A 13,500-nucleotide genomic window follows, 5' to 3' on the forward strand; every position below is an offset into this window, starting at 1 on the left:
TCCACTGGACAGTGCCTGGATAAGGATGAGGCAGACAGCAGAATCTGTTGTTGTCTGTCTCATAGTCAGTCTTGTTTACTCTTCACTAAACACTGTCTATAAGCTAAGCTTTAAATAGACAGAGGGATCTTTGACTGTTTGTCAGTGCACTATCTCTCTTGGCACTGTCCTTTCTCTAGTTGACCCCATGGCTTTTCAGTAGGATTTAGGTCTTGGGGACTGAGACGTCTGATTTGAAGTCTGGTAAACCAATTGTGTCTTGAATTGACTATATGCTGGATGATTGTCCTTAGAACAACAGAGTGACAACCATTTTCCTGAAAAACATTGCCAGTCTATTGGTAGAAATCCCCTCAAGCTCTTTCAAGAAAAGGCTCATTCCTGGCCTTCCTAAGAAATTGGTTGCCATGTTGATTAAATTTAGCGGTTGTTATAGAGACTAGGCAACCCTAAAGGATCCCACATGCTTCATCCCAAGCTGAACAGTCAGCGCGATGTCACGTGGTTGTGGACTGTTCATTGTTCAGCACAGACCACCTGGGGGTGATCCCTGCAGAGAACGACGTTGCAATTTCTGTCCAGAAGTTTTTAGTCATTTGACAGTCTTTGGAGTTATTTAGTGAAGAACCCGTACAAATGTACACAAATCCTTTCCATGTCAGAAAAGACGTTTCTCAAAAAGCATTCATATCTCTGGCAGACACAGCTAGTCCGATATTTCACTTCGGACTAGCTGAAGTGAAATATCAAAGTTGCGATCCGAGCGAATTTCAGCAAAAAAAGTTTTACCAACCACACAACACTTTGCACAGAAACCCGAAACCCGGACCTGATGTTGAGTTCGGCAGGCGGATGCTTCCCTGTGAACGTTATCAAGGAATTTTCGTCAAGTGTCTACGTCAATGAGAGCCGATTTCAGCACTTCCGATGAAGTTTGAGGAGGTACCATTTTCTGGTACTGTGCTATCATGTATAGCGTTTTCAAGTGCCATGTTGCTAAAATATGCAACACAAATAAACTTGACTTGACTTGAGCCTCAAGACACAACTCTTAGCTGCTGTTCCATAACAGAGAGCTTTGGGCAAACTGTTATGTTTGTTATGTTATTTTTTTTCAGTAAATTTGTATAATTTTTAGTGGCTCGTTTGTCACAATCCGAGTTTTTTTTAAAAACATGTTTATAGTTTAGAAAAGTACACGCATCTGCCTTACTTATGTATCATTTGTTAGACTTTTTTTAACGCCCTGCACACACTCTTGAATAAACACCATGCGATGCGCAGAGCTAATAATAGGCCTGAGACCAAGTCCATCTGCTCTCCTGCTATTACAGGTTGTTGGTATTTATCCATGGTTATTTAAGCTCAAGTGCTTCCTTCATTTATTGCTCCATTTATTTTTGGAAGTATCTACTTTTGTTTATTTTGAAGCGTAATGGTAATCCACTGAAAAATAGCGAGTGTGGTCACGAGACATTAGGACCATGATGTGTGTTGAGTTAATGCACGTAAAAACAGCAGGTTTTTGGATTTTCTCCAGTCGTGCTTCCCTGCTCACGTTTTTCTTCAGCATGACAGCCGAACAATGCTGTGTTTACTTGCACTGCATTTTCCTGAAAAAACATCTGCTCCACCCCATGAGTCATGCTGCTTGTAAAACAAATACAAACTGATGTTGATCCATTTTATTACTGTGTTTAAACATGTGTGTCACCTGACAGTACTTTCTGTCCTTATTAATGTTGTAGTGGGATGTGTTGATGATCCCAAACTGCTGATGTGGAAGAAAAGGAAATTAATTTTTTTTTTTTTTTTTAAAGAAGATACTGATAGGCTTTTGATGACTCAATATTTGTTTGATGTCAAAGGTTATCTACAGACAATAGGTTTTGCTAAAGTCATCTTTTACAACTATTACTCCAAACTTTTTATGATTGTTTTTAACTTTTACTTTTTTTTAAAGCTCCAGTTAGTAACTTTTCATTAAATTTGTATGTTTTTTTACACATTTGTTAAAACTAGTGCACAATATGGGCACAAAGGAAGCTCATCTGTCCTCTCCAGGTTGACCTATTGCCATTTGCAAAAATACACCCTTCCCAGTCAGAAACAACCAACCAATACAAAATGCATTATGGGAAAATGTTCAGATTATCATCTAAAACAAAAATATATATAAACATGTCTGTTGAGGGTATTTATTCTTTTATATTTAAGAGAAAAGCTTTAATCGGGAAAATGAAGTACCAATATTATTGATGCATTGCATGAAATGAATCCAAAAATGAAGATAGAGAACTTAGATCAACAGTTCAAATCACCAAACACAAAAGAAAACTGTCATGGAGTTGATAAGGCAGACCAACATTGAGCTTCTAGAAGATTCTGACCTCAATCCAAATGAAATCTTATTCAAATATTACTAAAATGCTGATGATGTGTCATTAAGCTGACAGATTTAAATGAACTTTTTATGGCAAGAGACGTAGTCAAATATGCAGCAAGAATCAACCCAGAAGCTTCTTGATGGTTAAAATAAGTTTATAGTCAAGGTGCCACTTGTGGATATCTTTAATATGTCTTTAGCCCCAAGCAATAAATTCAAATTTGCACCACAAGTTTCTGTTTTGAAGGGGCAGTATTATGTGTTTTCCAGGCACACTGAGCCCTTATGTAGCACAATCAAGTAACTATGTTAAGTATATCAAATATGACTTGAGAGAAATTTTACTTTGTAATTTAACGTCATGAAATTGGGCCTCTGTCTCTTTAAGAAACGCATGCTCTTTTTGACACTTTGCATTCAGGACGTCCTCACAACATGACTCCTCTATCAACCCTTTAACAGCATTTTTACCAGCGTTGCTCTGAGAAGCAACTTGTATAATGAGGTCAGCTGATGCGCAGTTCCCCCAGGTGTTTGCTAATTGCTGCTGGCTAGTCTGAAGGAGCTGAGTGGGGGAGAGCTGCTCTGTGAGGCCCCTTTAAAGAAAAAACGCTGCATGTTTCATTATCCACCCCGAACAAAAAAATAATTAACATGGCAAAAACTGACTACAGTGAGATTTGCCAACATCTTTCTAAAACCATGAACTATGTTTTCTTCATATATAAGTGAATAAAAGGATGTGCAATCCATGTCATACTTCTAAATCCAAGAATAAAAAAAAAACACTGACCAGTCGAAAGAGTTTGAAAAAATCCATGTTGGCATAAAATCTGTCTTCGATGATCTGCAGCCTTTGTGGGGTCAGGATGCACATGGCGTTCCGAACGGAATAGAGTCCTCTATGGCTCTGGAAAATCAGGAATCGCTCCAGGAGGCTGAGGCTGCAGGCAATGTCTTTCAAATGCAAGTCTGGCACCCCGAAGGCAAACTGAAACAAGAGGTCGCAGCATTTAAACACGAGATTTAAAGGTCAGATTTACAATACTTTAGCACAAACACTGTTTACGCATCAAAAACACTGGAGGGATTCACTGGCTGAATTCAGGCAAGGAAAGGTTTTGTGTTTGGGCCTTGGAGCTATGTGTGCACAGTGGAGTTGAATAATTCACATAGTTTAGTTTTCTGCAATCCACGTAGGTCTTGTTGTATTATTGTTTACAACTGAACATAAACGCTAACATTGAAAGGTGGCATGCAGTTTTGAGCTGCTGCCAGGAATTTGTGGGTGTCGCCCAAGAGGGAAAAACAGGGGAAGGAACATAGGAAGTTGTTTTGTTTTTTACCCCTTTCTTGTTAATTTATTTGGAATTTTAGCAAATACACGTCACACTACTTTATTTTTAAATCAACTCCAGGAAATGCAATGCTTTAGATCTCTAGCAAGAAGCCAAAACTCACAGTACCCCTTGGTCTTCTTTTCTTCAGCTATGCTTCCTTGTGTTTTTTTCATACCACATTGCTCTTTCTATTCTTATCAGAAGAATAGAATACTCATGAATATGAAGTAATTTTTGCAGTATGGGATTGGATAAAAATCCTACATTTTGACTGCAAATATAACACAATGTATAAGTATCCCAGTTCCATTAAAGTTATTTATTATATTGACTGTGATACGTTGAATAAAGTAAACATATAGACACAGTCTAAACTTATGATTAGTCAATTCAACACTACTTTATTAATCCCAAGTAGGATGTTAAATGTTGTTGTACATCATGCAGTCCAAGTTTCGTCACAAGAGTCATAAATACTGATGACTGTGGGCAGATAGGATAACCAGTAGCAGTCTGTAATACAGCAAATCTGAAGAAGCTTCTGACTGAAGACTCCGCTGCATAATAGTCTCATAAAGAGGATGCTCATATTTTTAACTTAATCAAGAACGCTTCTTTTTATCAACCATTTACTAATTAAAGGGGCAGTATTATGTGTTTTCCAGTTCCACCAGATGTTTGTTAAGTACTGCTGGATAGTCTGAAGGAGTTACCCTTAAAACTAGTCGCGGGGACTTCAGACTAGTCCCCGTGACTTCATGGGGAGTCGATGGGGAAACTTTCCCAGTGAGCTGAATGATTTCCATGGAAGATTAAAGGATTTTTCAAACATGCATGAAAGGATCAAGGCAACACTCCAGGTATTAGAGGTGTGCCAATTGATCAGCCACCAATCGTAATCGGCCGATTTCCGTTAAAAAGCATGTGATCACTGACTCTCGCCGATCACTGTCTCTTGTTGCCGATCACACAAACCAAATCTGCAGAATTACTCAGCTCGGTCAGAAATAGCCAATCAAAACCAGCATTAATCAGCTAGTCAAGCTCTCAGGAGGTTTTGATTTAGTAACTCAGGACTGTTTATTTTGATGCAACCTGCATTTGACTTTGAAAGAATGCTTCCTTTTTTCTTGACATTATTTGATACAGGCAGATTAAATATTATTAGATTACTATTAAAAATTATTTGACTGATTTCAGGTTTTTCAGGTGTCTTTTTGACTGCATAGCTGCTGTCTACGCAGCAGCCATGCATAGACAGCATACTATAAAGATACTTGCATGTCTATATACATAAACATGCAAGTATTTTGTTTTCTTGGCTGAACATGTTCATTTTGAACTTTATATCATACAGACTGCTCAATGATGCTGGGTGTTAATTCTCAGGATTTACATTCTGAGTTAAAGGCTGCAGTCATTATTCGTGGCTTTGTGTGTGTGTTTCTGAACGTGTGTACCTGTTCAGGCCTGATTTGGGCATTGACTAGATGATCCACCACAGACTCCGTCAGGGGAATGTCTCTCAGGAGGAAGGACGTCAAGGTTTCGTCGTCCTTCAGGATCGCCTCCACCTTCACTCCGCGACCTGCGCCAAATAACGGAAGCGGTTTGTGTGGGTCCACGCGGCACTGGCCTCAACGGATAACGGCGCCTCCTCAAGCTGGAATAACTGGTCCGGGCGGAGAAATCCTTGAGTCCTAGCGGCACATACCGCGGACAAGTTGCGACAAGCGAGTTTCAGTAGAGTAATCGGAACGCGCTAAGTGCTTTCCCACTTGTTCCGACTCTCTAGACACTGTAACAATATTTCAATCGACCTGCCTGTGCTTGAACGGAGTTTACTCTGACGGGCAGAGTGCAGTTTTGGTCTCGATCCAGTTCTGCCTGTTTTGTTCTGAGTGATCTCACTCGTGTTGCATCCACTGGAAACAACATACGACATAAAAACAAGTGGGAACACGAAAACGGGGAACATAACTGATTCCGTAAAACAAGCGGAACGGCACAACGCACCGTGGGGCCTTCCGAGCAATATGTCTACATCCAATAAACCGCAGACTTTTTATGTTTGTGTAATATAAGCAGTCATGAGTTAATTTATAACTTTCTTCACAAGGATTTCATTCTCTTTCTCTGAGCTCATGAGAACTTCACAAGAATGTGAATTACATCAATCCACTCCCAATACGGAGCCGAATATTTTTCCCCGTGGAACAAAGATATGGAAACAGTATCATGCAAAAGTACCCATGCCCCATCAACCCTTCCTTTTTTCTCTTTTTTTTTGTCAAACTAGACTTAAAAACTTTATTGTATCTTAAACCAAAAATAAAGTAGCGCATGATAAAGAAAATCTCAGGGATGTCAAGTCTTGCTGGCAAACAAAAGTCTGAATTGGGGTGTACATTTTTGTATTCAGCCTCCTTTTCTGCTACTACTGTACATATAGTGCACTTTGCAAATCTGGCCTTCATAGAAGAGTGCTAAGCTTTTTTAAGCATCTGGAAGTTAAAGGTAAATCTTTTGTCCTGATTAGTTTAGACAACACGGTCAGTCACCACCATGTAAAATGTCGGGTGGATTATATAAAAAAATATCAAGTTCAACTTACAGTGAACCATAACTCCCAAAGCATGAAGCTGCTGCTGTAGACGTTTTCTTTGCTAATGGGAGAGAAGAATGTAAACGTAGTCGCACTCCTTGTTCTGTTTTTATAATTTGTCACGTCACCAATAGAAACATCAACGTATCTTATAGCGATTTGGTGTGAAACACCAGCATTGTGAACTGGAAGCAAAAACAATGCACGTTTTTTCATCAAATTTTTCCACATCTAAATCTGTAAACATGCTGCATGCATTTGTATTCAACCCCATTTACTCTCATACCCCTAAACAAAACCCACGACAATGATGCTAAATACCTTTTGACATCGCCTATATATTAAACAACCCAACTGTTGTAAGGACAACTCTTAGGGCAAAGAGAAAGTTATGCTTGGTGGTGGCAGCATAATGGTGTGTGAGAACTTGGTCAAAGGTAATGAAAAGATTAAAGGCTGCTCAAGACTTTTAAACAGTTTAGATCAAAGAAATTTAATGAGCGCTGCACTGATGATGTTTAATTTTGGGTGATCGGCAATCTGTCAATATCTACATGTGGAACCTGAGAAGCGAGGTATAAAATCTGCTTCCAGATGCTTTGGATCCAAAAAAATACAAAAAAAAAGTTGAAGCAGTACGAATACTTTGCAAGGCACTGTCTGACAGAGCGATAGATGGAAGAAACGCGTCGGTGATCTCACAACGAAACAAGAAAGCGGACGGTTGACGTGGCCAGACGTCTCTCCCAGCAAATATACACGTTCGTCGCAAAATAAGCAGCTTAAGGTTCAGACCAGCCTTAAGCCCGCGTGATATAATGGTGTTAAAGCATCCAGACACAATGATGGGAAAGCATGTGAGATGTAACTAACCTCAGATGCACTTTCAAATGAGATGACAGTTTTAAAACGGGATTTTTTCTAAATCCCATTAGAGTAACTCATTTGTGTATGTCTTTAAGCCAATATGAACAGCAAGTTCTGCCAGAAGCTAAATGTGACCACAGAGTAAACTGTGTTAATACTCATGTAAACTCCAGATTAAAACATTTTTTTCTGCAGCAGTAACACCAGCCCCAATTAAACAGCTCAGCGTGAGGGACTTTGCAGGAGCTCAATGAAGGCCTGGAGCACTGACCTGCGACCTTTTTGGGATGCGTGCGCAGCGTGTCCATAAAGTTGCTCATGGCGTTCAGTTCCCTCCACAGGCGACCGACCTGCAGAAACTCGGGGTCACTGAAAAGAAGCTCCTCTGCGTCCGAGTAGAACCGGGCCAGTCTGCGGAGAAACATCAGGAGCAGCTCGAACACGCCCTGTCTTCATTGGCATCACACAGTATATAAAGATAGTCCACTCATGCAAGGATGTGTAAAGAAGACTTTCACTTATTTTTTTTTATTTTTTTTTTTGCAAATAAAACTCAGAAAACTGAGATTTGCTGTTGTACCCCTAAATAAAATCCAGTGTTAACTGCAGCTGTTCTGAGAGGGTCTCAGAAGTTCGTTAGCGATCTTAATTATGTAAATTAATTATGTAAATGACCACACTGTAGTTTTTCAGCTAATGTCAATCCAAAAACATTGTTCTTACGTGTGTGAAACCCCGTTATTGAACACTGGCTGTTACATAGTGTCTTATACATGTCAATACCATAACTACAGGTAATCGCAAAGTTTATAACACCTGATCTGATGTTACGTTATTACATCATTTCCACCATGAAACAAGGTGGTAGCAGCAGCATGCTGTGGGGATTGTCTTTCAGCAAGGGAAAGGGGAAGCAGGTCAGATCTACAACAGACATCAGAGCACATCCATGTGTTGGAATGGCCTAGTCAAAGCATACATGGAGTTGTTGTAGTTGGACACCAGACCCGGAGATTCGCCACGGGTGGGATATTGAAAGCAGGGGTTGTTAGCGTTGCAGACGATTCCCTGGATCCACGGCAGGATGCCGGCTGAGGGCATGGCCTTGTTAGGGAAGTGGCCTGAAGGGCAAAACATTACATTTCTAAATAGTTACGCAACATTTATTAAAAACAAACAAACAAACAAAAAACAGGAATGCCTGCATGACAGACGTAAGAGCTTTTTCCTCCTTATTTAGCTGTAGGCTCACATTCATGTTGACGGTAGAGCGGGTTCACTCTCCTCAGCCACACCAGTCCCATGAACAGCATCACAGGCCACATGATCTCCATGAAGAACCGGATCTGATTCAAAACGACATTTAAAATTTATGACGATTGCCATTAAAAATGATTGTTTTCAGAGCATTCCTGTGGTATTAAATATGAACCTTTTCTTGTTCAAAGAGAAGGCCTGGCACAAAAGGCCAGTAATCCTCCAGCACTTGTTCAGACCCAGCAGGGTGTGGCAGCCCTTAAAGCATGCAACACTTAAGCAGATGTAACAGGAAGGTATTTAATTTGCTGAAAATAACAATTGGGCAACCGTTTCTAGAAGCAGTAACAGCTTAATGGAATTTGACTTGGGACTTCCACCAAGTTTAATAATTGCCCCATGCTGCTGGTCTTAAAACAGGCGGATAAAGCACAGATGAGAAAGAGTTACCCTCTGCCGCCTGCGGATGGTCCAGTTCTTCCACAGCAGGAGCCTGACCTGACCTCCTGACCCCATGGTGGCTCCTGCTCACCCCACAATCCCACGGGGGTCGGCTCCGGCCCGGCAGACCTGTACGCAACCAGTTCAGAATGAGCCGCTGTGCTGGGGAGAGCCGTCCTTTGTCTTACTGACGTGTAATCGGCCCATTCAGCTGCAGGAAGCTCTGCGTCAAAGCCAGCAATGGCTCATAAAGACGGTTAATGAGCTCAACACACTTCATAGTCAGAATAATAGCCATATGTCAAATATACTGCAATCTGTCTAAGTTAGAAAGGAAAGTGCCTTTGCTCTTTCCTACTACATTTACAAAACAATTACTGTCAGCATGAGTTATTTTCTTCTTTTTGGATTGTGCTGTAGCTACTACACCACAGCGTGTTTACAGTAAATACATTACACTGACGTGCCACTCACCTCAGACGAACACCTCAGCTGTGGATGGATGCACAGGAAATAAAAAATGAAACGTTAGAGCCCATGTTCTCTCGACTATTCCCTGTGGTTGCAAACGCAGCCCGTTTTCAGACCTCGTGAATACGTAAGAGGATTGAATTTAATCTACTTTCTGAGCACTGGGAGAGACGGCTCACGCCCCTCTGCCTCCGGCAGAGCCCTTCATGTCCTTTACCAATGAAGGCTTCATTAAATACTGTAATTACAGGTATGGTTATAGATTTATTGAGGGGCATGTGTAATAAAATTTCATCACAATTCAATCAAGTTTAGAGTTATTTGAAATAACAAATATTTCAATAGTTTAATTCGGATAATGAAACGACTATATTATAAACATCTATTCCTCACAGTATGACTTAATATTTCTAATATTTAATGGAGGCTAATGAAAATCCAAAAGGCTGTGCCTCTGCACTAAGGTGGTCTAGGATGTTTTTATAGTGACCTTCAGATCATCTTTATTGTTGGGTCTGGTGTCTCTCATCTTCCTGTAGAAAAAAGGTCAATAGATTCCCTATCTTCTTCTCCTTTATGAGGTTTAAGTAAGGCCACTTGGATGTCCAACCCAGCACCAATAATACCAGGGTCAACGAACCGACTTTTGTTGCCTTTGGCATCCTGTTGGGAAAATGAAATCAGCATCTCCATCAAGCTCGTCAGCAGAAATAAGCTTGAAGTAATCCAGAATTTGCAAGTAATGAGAGCACTTACTTTACCCAAAATCGTCTCTTGACCTGAAGCAATGTACTGTTCCCTGTGACTCTTTCCCCAGAATTTCCAAACTCAATTTATAAATGCAAGATTTGCTTTCTTTTGACCAATGAGCAACAGTTTATTTTTTTTTCTGGCCTGCTTGGTTTAACACAAGGAATGAGATAGATGTAGCCTGTTTTCAGCATACATCTTTGTATGTGGAAGTGTCTCCTGCTGCTGTCTACATGTGAACCTCCCCAAAATCTTGAATAAACTTTTACAATCCTCTGAAAGATGTCGACACATTTTTTAACTTCCACTTTCCATTAACATGATAACCCTCCGTGAAGACATTTTCTCGCAACCTTAGAGGAAGAGTGTCAGTAACTTTCTGCAGGACAAATTTCAAATAAGTAGTTATCCATCCCTGTAAATATTTTTTTAAATTTCTCTCTCCCTCCACTAATTTAGTTTAGGCCTAAAGATAAATCAAACCCCTCTCGCCAGTCTGACTTTAATTATAGATCTAAACCTGAAGTAAACCCGACATATTGTTTTAATTAAGATTTAAATTAACCCGTATAACTTCTTCCATTTTTAAATTTAGTTTCAACATCTTGCGGCTCCATTTTGTTGCTTGTTGTAACAGCAAATTGATGTAGGAGTTGATTGGAGCAGAGCAGGGCAGTACATGCGCATTGTGCACAGTCTACTGAACTTACCTTACTTTCTTTCTGTCTTCAACAGAGTAAACAGCCAACTCTAATTGCTACAAGAAGTAGATTGACACAACTTCATGTCACGCACTCTAATTCGTTTTTCTCTGTGCTGTACGTTTTGCAGGCGTCCTTAACGCGCGTGCCACAGAAGCCCAGGTCCGACTCGACCCGACAATAAAGCAAACAGTTTTGATCCGACTCGGCCCGAATTTCGGGTTGGGCTCTTGCCAAAAAAAACAACAACAAAAAAGCACTCTGCGACCTGGCGGGGTCGTAAATGAAGTCGAGTGGACCCACACACCCCCCGTGGTGAGCCGTCCGCGAGGGGTCTGATTGTCCGCGTGCGTTTTTCCGATTTATTTATTTTTTTTCTTGTGGTTTCGGTGAATGACACCCCGATCACGCTCTACGTGAGCGTCGAACTGGGAGAGCGGGTTTAGAGTTGGTCTTAAAGCATTTTATGATTAAATAACAAAACTTAGAAGTGTTACTAATATGTTCAATCCGTGCTAGTTGCCCGCTTAAATCAGCAGACAGTGAAATGACGGAATGTTTAAAATTAAAAACACGAGCATCTTTCTTAGAATTTGTCAGATATATTTTAATAAGTTACAAAAGAGTGTTGTTTAAATGTACCTGTTTTTTGTCTTCTCCTTTTTAATACATTGAACCTTTTAACAGTTTATCAACTGTGTACATTAAAATAAAAAAACAGATACAGTTTAAATAAATGACGTCATTCCTATTGCTGACAATGAACATGTAAGGTTTGTTACTGGTAGGACTATTAAAGATGCAAAAAATAATTAAAAAAGCTTTGGCTATTAAATTTTAAAGGTGATATTACAAACATTTAGGGGAAAAACTGCTAGTGGTATTTGTAAAAACTTGTCAGACAAAGTTGACATCATCCAAGTTAAAAAATATAAACGCAAAAGGCTAAGTAGCTTCTGCTATTTTGTTCCTTTCAGAACATGTCTTAACTGCCAGTACAGCTATCTAATGCACCATGTGTACATGTATTCACCCAGATTTATACACAAATCATTAGAAAATAACCTACTTGTAACAGATTAAAACACTCTCACGATGGGGAAAACACTGCTCCATCGGTATTCACATCAGGTTAAGTGCACTGGATTGTTTTCAGTGTTGCAATTCCAATTATATGCACTAATCTAATGTTTCACACACAACTTTTTGGCATTAAAACAAACATCCATAGTAAGTTTGTAGCAACTTTGTACAATATATATATATATATATATATTTATATAAAAAACAATTGCACAGTTTTATAGAAATTATAAATATGGTGCCGAGTGTTCTGAGCAAGTGATGGAAAGATTTGAAGTATCCGCAGTGGTTTAATTGCGTCTTGTTGGTCTTTTGAGGATTAAATCAACAGATAGAAGACAGCTTGTTTTTTTTTTTGACTAATATGGAACTTGTTCACCTTTGACCACAGTTTGTATTGACTCTTGAAGCCCAGGACTTTCCACTTAGACGAAATGAGCCTCTCTGTGTTCTACCTCTTGAAGGCGCCTGGGCCTCAGTCTCTGGTATACAGGTTTTGTCTGGTTTTGACCCATTTCTTCAGGGCTGGAACTGGGAGAATGAGACATGGCTGCCTGGTCGACTTCCTCAAGAGGTTCATCGACTGAAACTTCAATCTCAATTCCTAGTTCCTCCTCTTCCTCGTCCTCCTCATCGTCGTCATCCTCCACTTCTTCTTCTTCGTCATCCTCCTCCTCCTCCGCGCTGTTAGCTAGCTTACAGTCCTGCTGCCCTTTAGCTTTGCTCCCTGAGGGAGGCTTGTAGAAAGTTCCTGGCGGAGGCTGAAGTGTCCTCGGCGCTCTAAAAACTGTTGCAATTGTGTTGTTTCTTGACACATTCTCCTCCCTCTTTAAAGTCTTGCTGGGTCGCACCGCCACTGTGTAAGGTCTGTTAGGGTAGATGGTGCTGATGGTACTACCCACTGCGTCTTGGTTTAAGGAGGCTGGCACAGAAGCCGACAAGCCACTGGCATCCAGCGCGGGTCCCTCCGACGGAGAGCTGGCTGCCAATCTGGTGGCTCTGGACGCCACGTCGTACTTGTACTGTTTGTCCCACGTTCTCCGTAGCGTCTGTGTATCGATGAAGGTGCTCCGGTAATGCGCGCCCGCTCGCAGTTTGGAGCTCTCCGTCTCGTCCACCTCTTCGATGGACTGGCTACATCCACCTCCCTTCTTGTTCTCCCAGTTGGCGCTGTTCCGGGTGTTGTTCTCGTCCACCTGGCCCCGGCCAAGAACCCGCTCGGCCGGCATGCTTATCGGCCGGGAGGACAGTTTGTTGCGAGGGTGTCGAAGCAGAACCCTGCTGACCGTAACGTACTGCGAGCGGCACAGACCCTTCTCGCTGGGTTTTGCGATCTCGGGGACGCTCGACGACAACATCCCGTTTAGGGTCTCCGAGTCCACCTCGTCGCCTTTGAACACAGATCAAAAGTGTACATATATTACATATCCAGATGGGCTTTAAAGGAATGCTTTTTATTAAGACGAACACTGACCAGGTTCAAAGTCATTTCCATCGAGGGATGGCATGGCCTCCTGAACCTCAGCTAATAAGTGCGAAGATGGTATTATGGAGGAATGTCTCTTAAACACCTTTGAGCTCTGCTGTAAAATCAGAAAT

At 40.9% G+C, this 13,500-nt stretch overlaps 2 protein-coding genes across 6 annotated transcripts in view; both read right to left on the bottom strand.

The window, feature by feature from the left end:
* Positions 1–11,185, bottom strand: part of abca4a (ATP-binding cassette, sub-family A (ABC1), member 4a) — a 39,632-nt gene extending 28,447 nt beyond the window's left edge. The window contains 7 exon segments of the mRNA XM_044104610.1: positions 3,180–3,377; positions 5,187–5,314; positions 7,470–7,609; positions 8,178–8,319; positions 8,451–8,544; positions 8,906–9,025; positions 10,828–11,185. Of these exon segments, the coding sequence (XP_043960545.1) occupies positions 3,180–3,377; positions 5,187–5,314; positions 7,470–7,609; positions 8,178–8,319; positions 8,451–8,544; positions 8,906–8,971 (768 nt within the window). The 5' untranslated portion in view covers positions 8,972–9,025; positions 10,828–11,185.
* A 219-nt stretch (positions 11,186–11,404) lies between these two features.
* Positions 11,405–13,500, bottom strand: part of arhgap29a (Rho GTPase activating protein 29a) — a 34,660-nt gene continuing 32,564 nt past the window's right edge. For 3 of the 5 annotated variants that reach the window (XM_044104603.1, XM_044104601.1, XM_044104604.1), the window contains 2 exons: positions 13,376–13,484; positions 11,405–13,291 (listed from right to left, as the gene is read on the bottom strand). In XM_044104603.1, the coding sequence (XP_043960538.1) occupies positions 12,327–13,291; positions 13,376–13,484 (1,074 nt within the window). In that variant the 3' untranslated portion in view covers positions 11,405–12,326. The remainder of the gene's footprint in view (positions 13,292–13,375; positions 13,485–13,500) is intronic. The other 2 variants (XM_044104605.1, XM_044104602.1) reach the window with 1 other exon arrangement.

This window comes from Gambusia affinis, linkage group LG21 (genome assembly GCF_019740435.1).
Source record: "Gambusia affinis linkage group LG21, SWU_Gaff_1.0, whole genome shotgun sequence".
In the NCBI taxonomy this organism is placed as follows: domain Eukaryota; kingdom Metazoa; phylum Chordata; class Actinopteri; order Cyprinodontiformes; family Poeciliidae; genus Gambusia; species Gambusia affinis.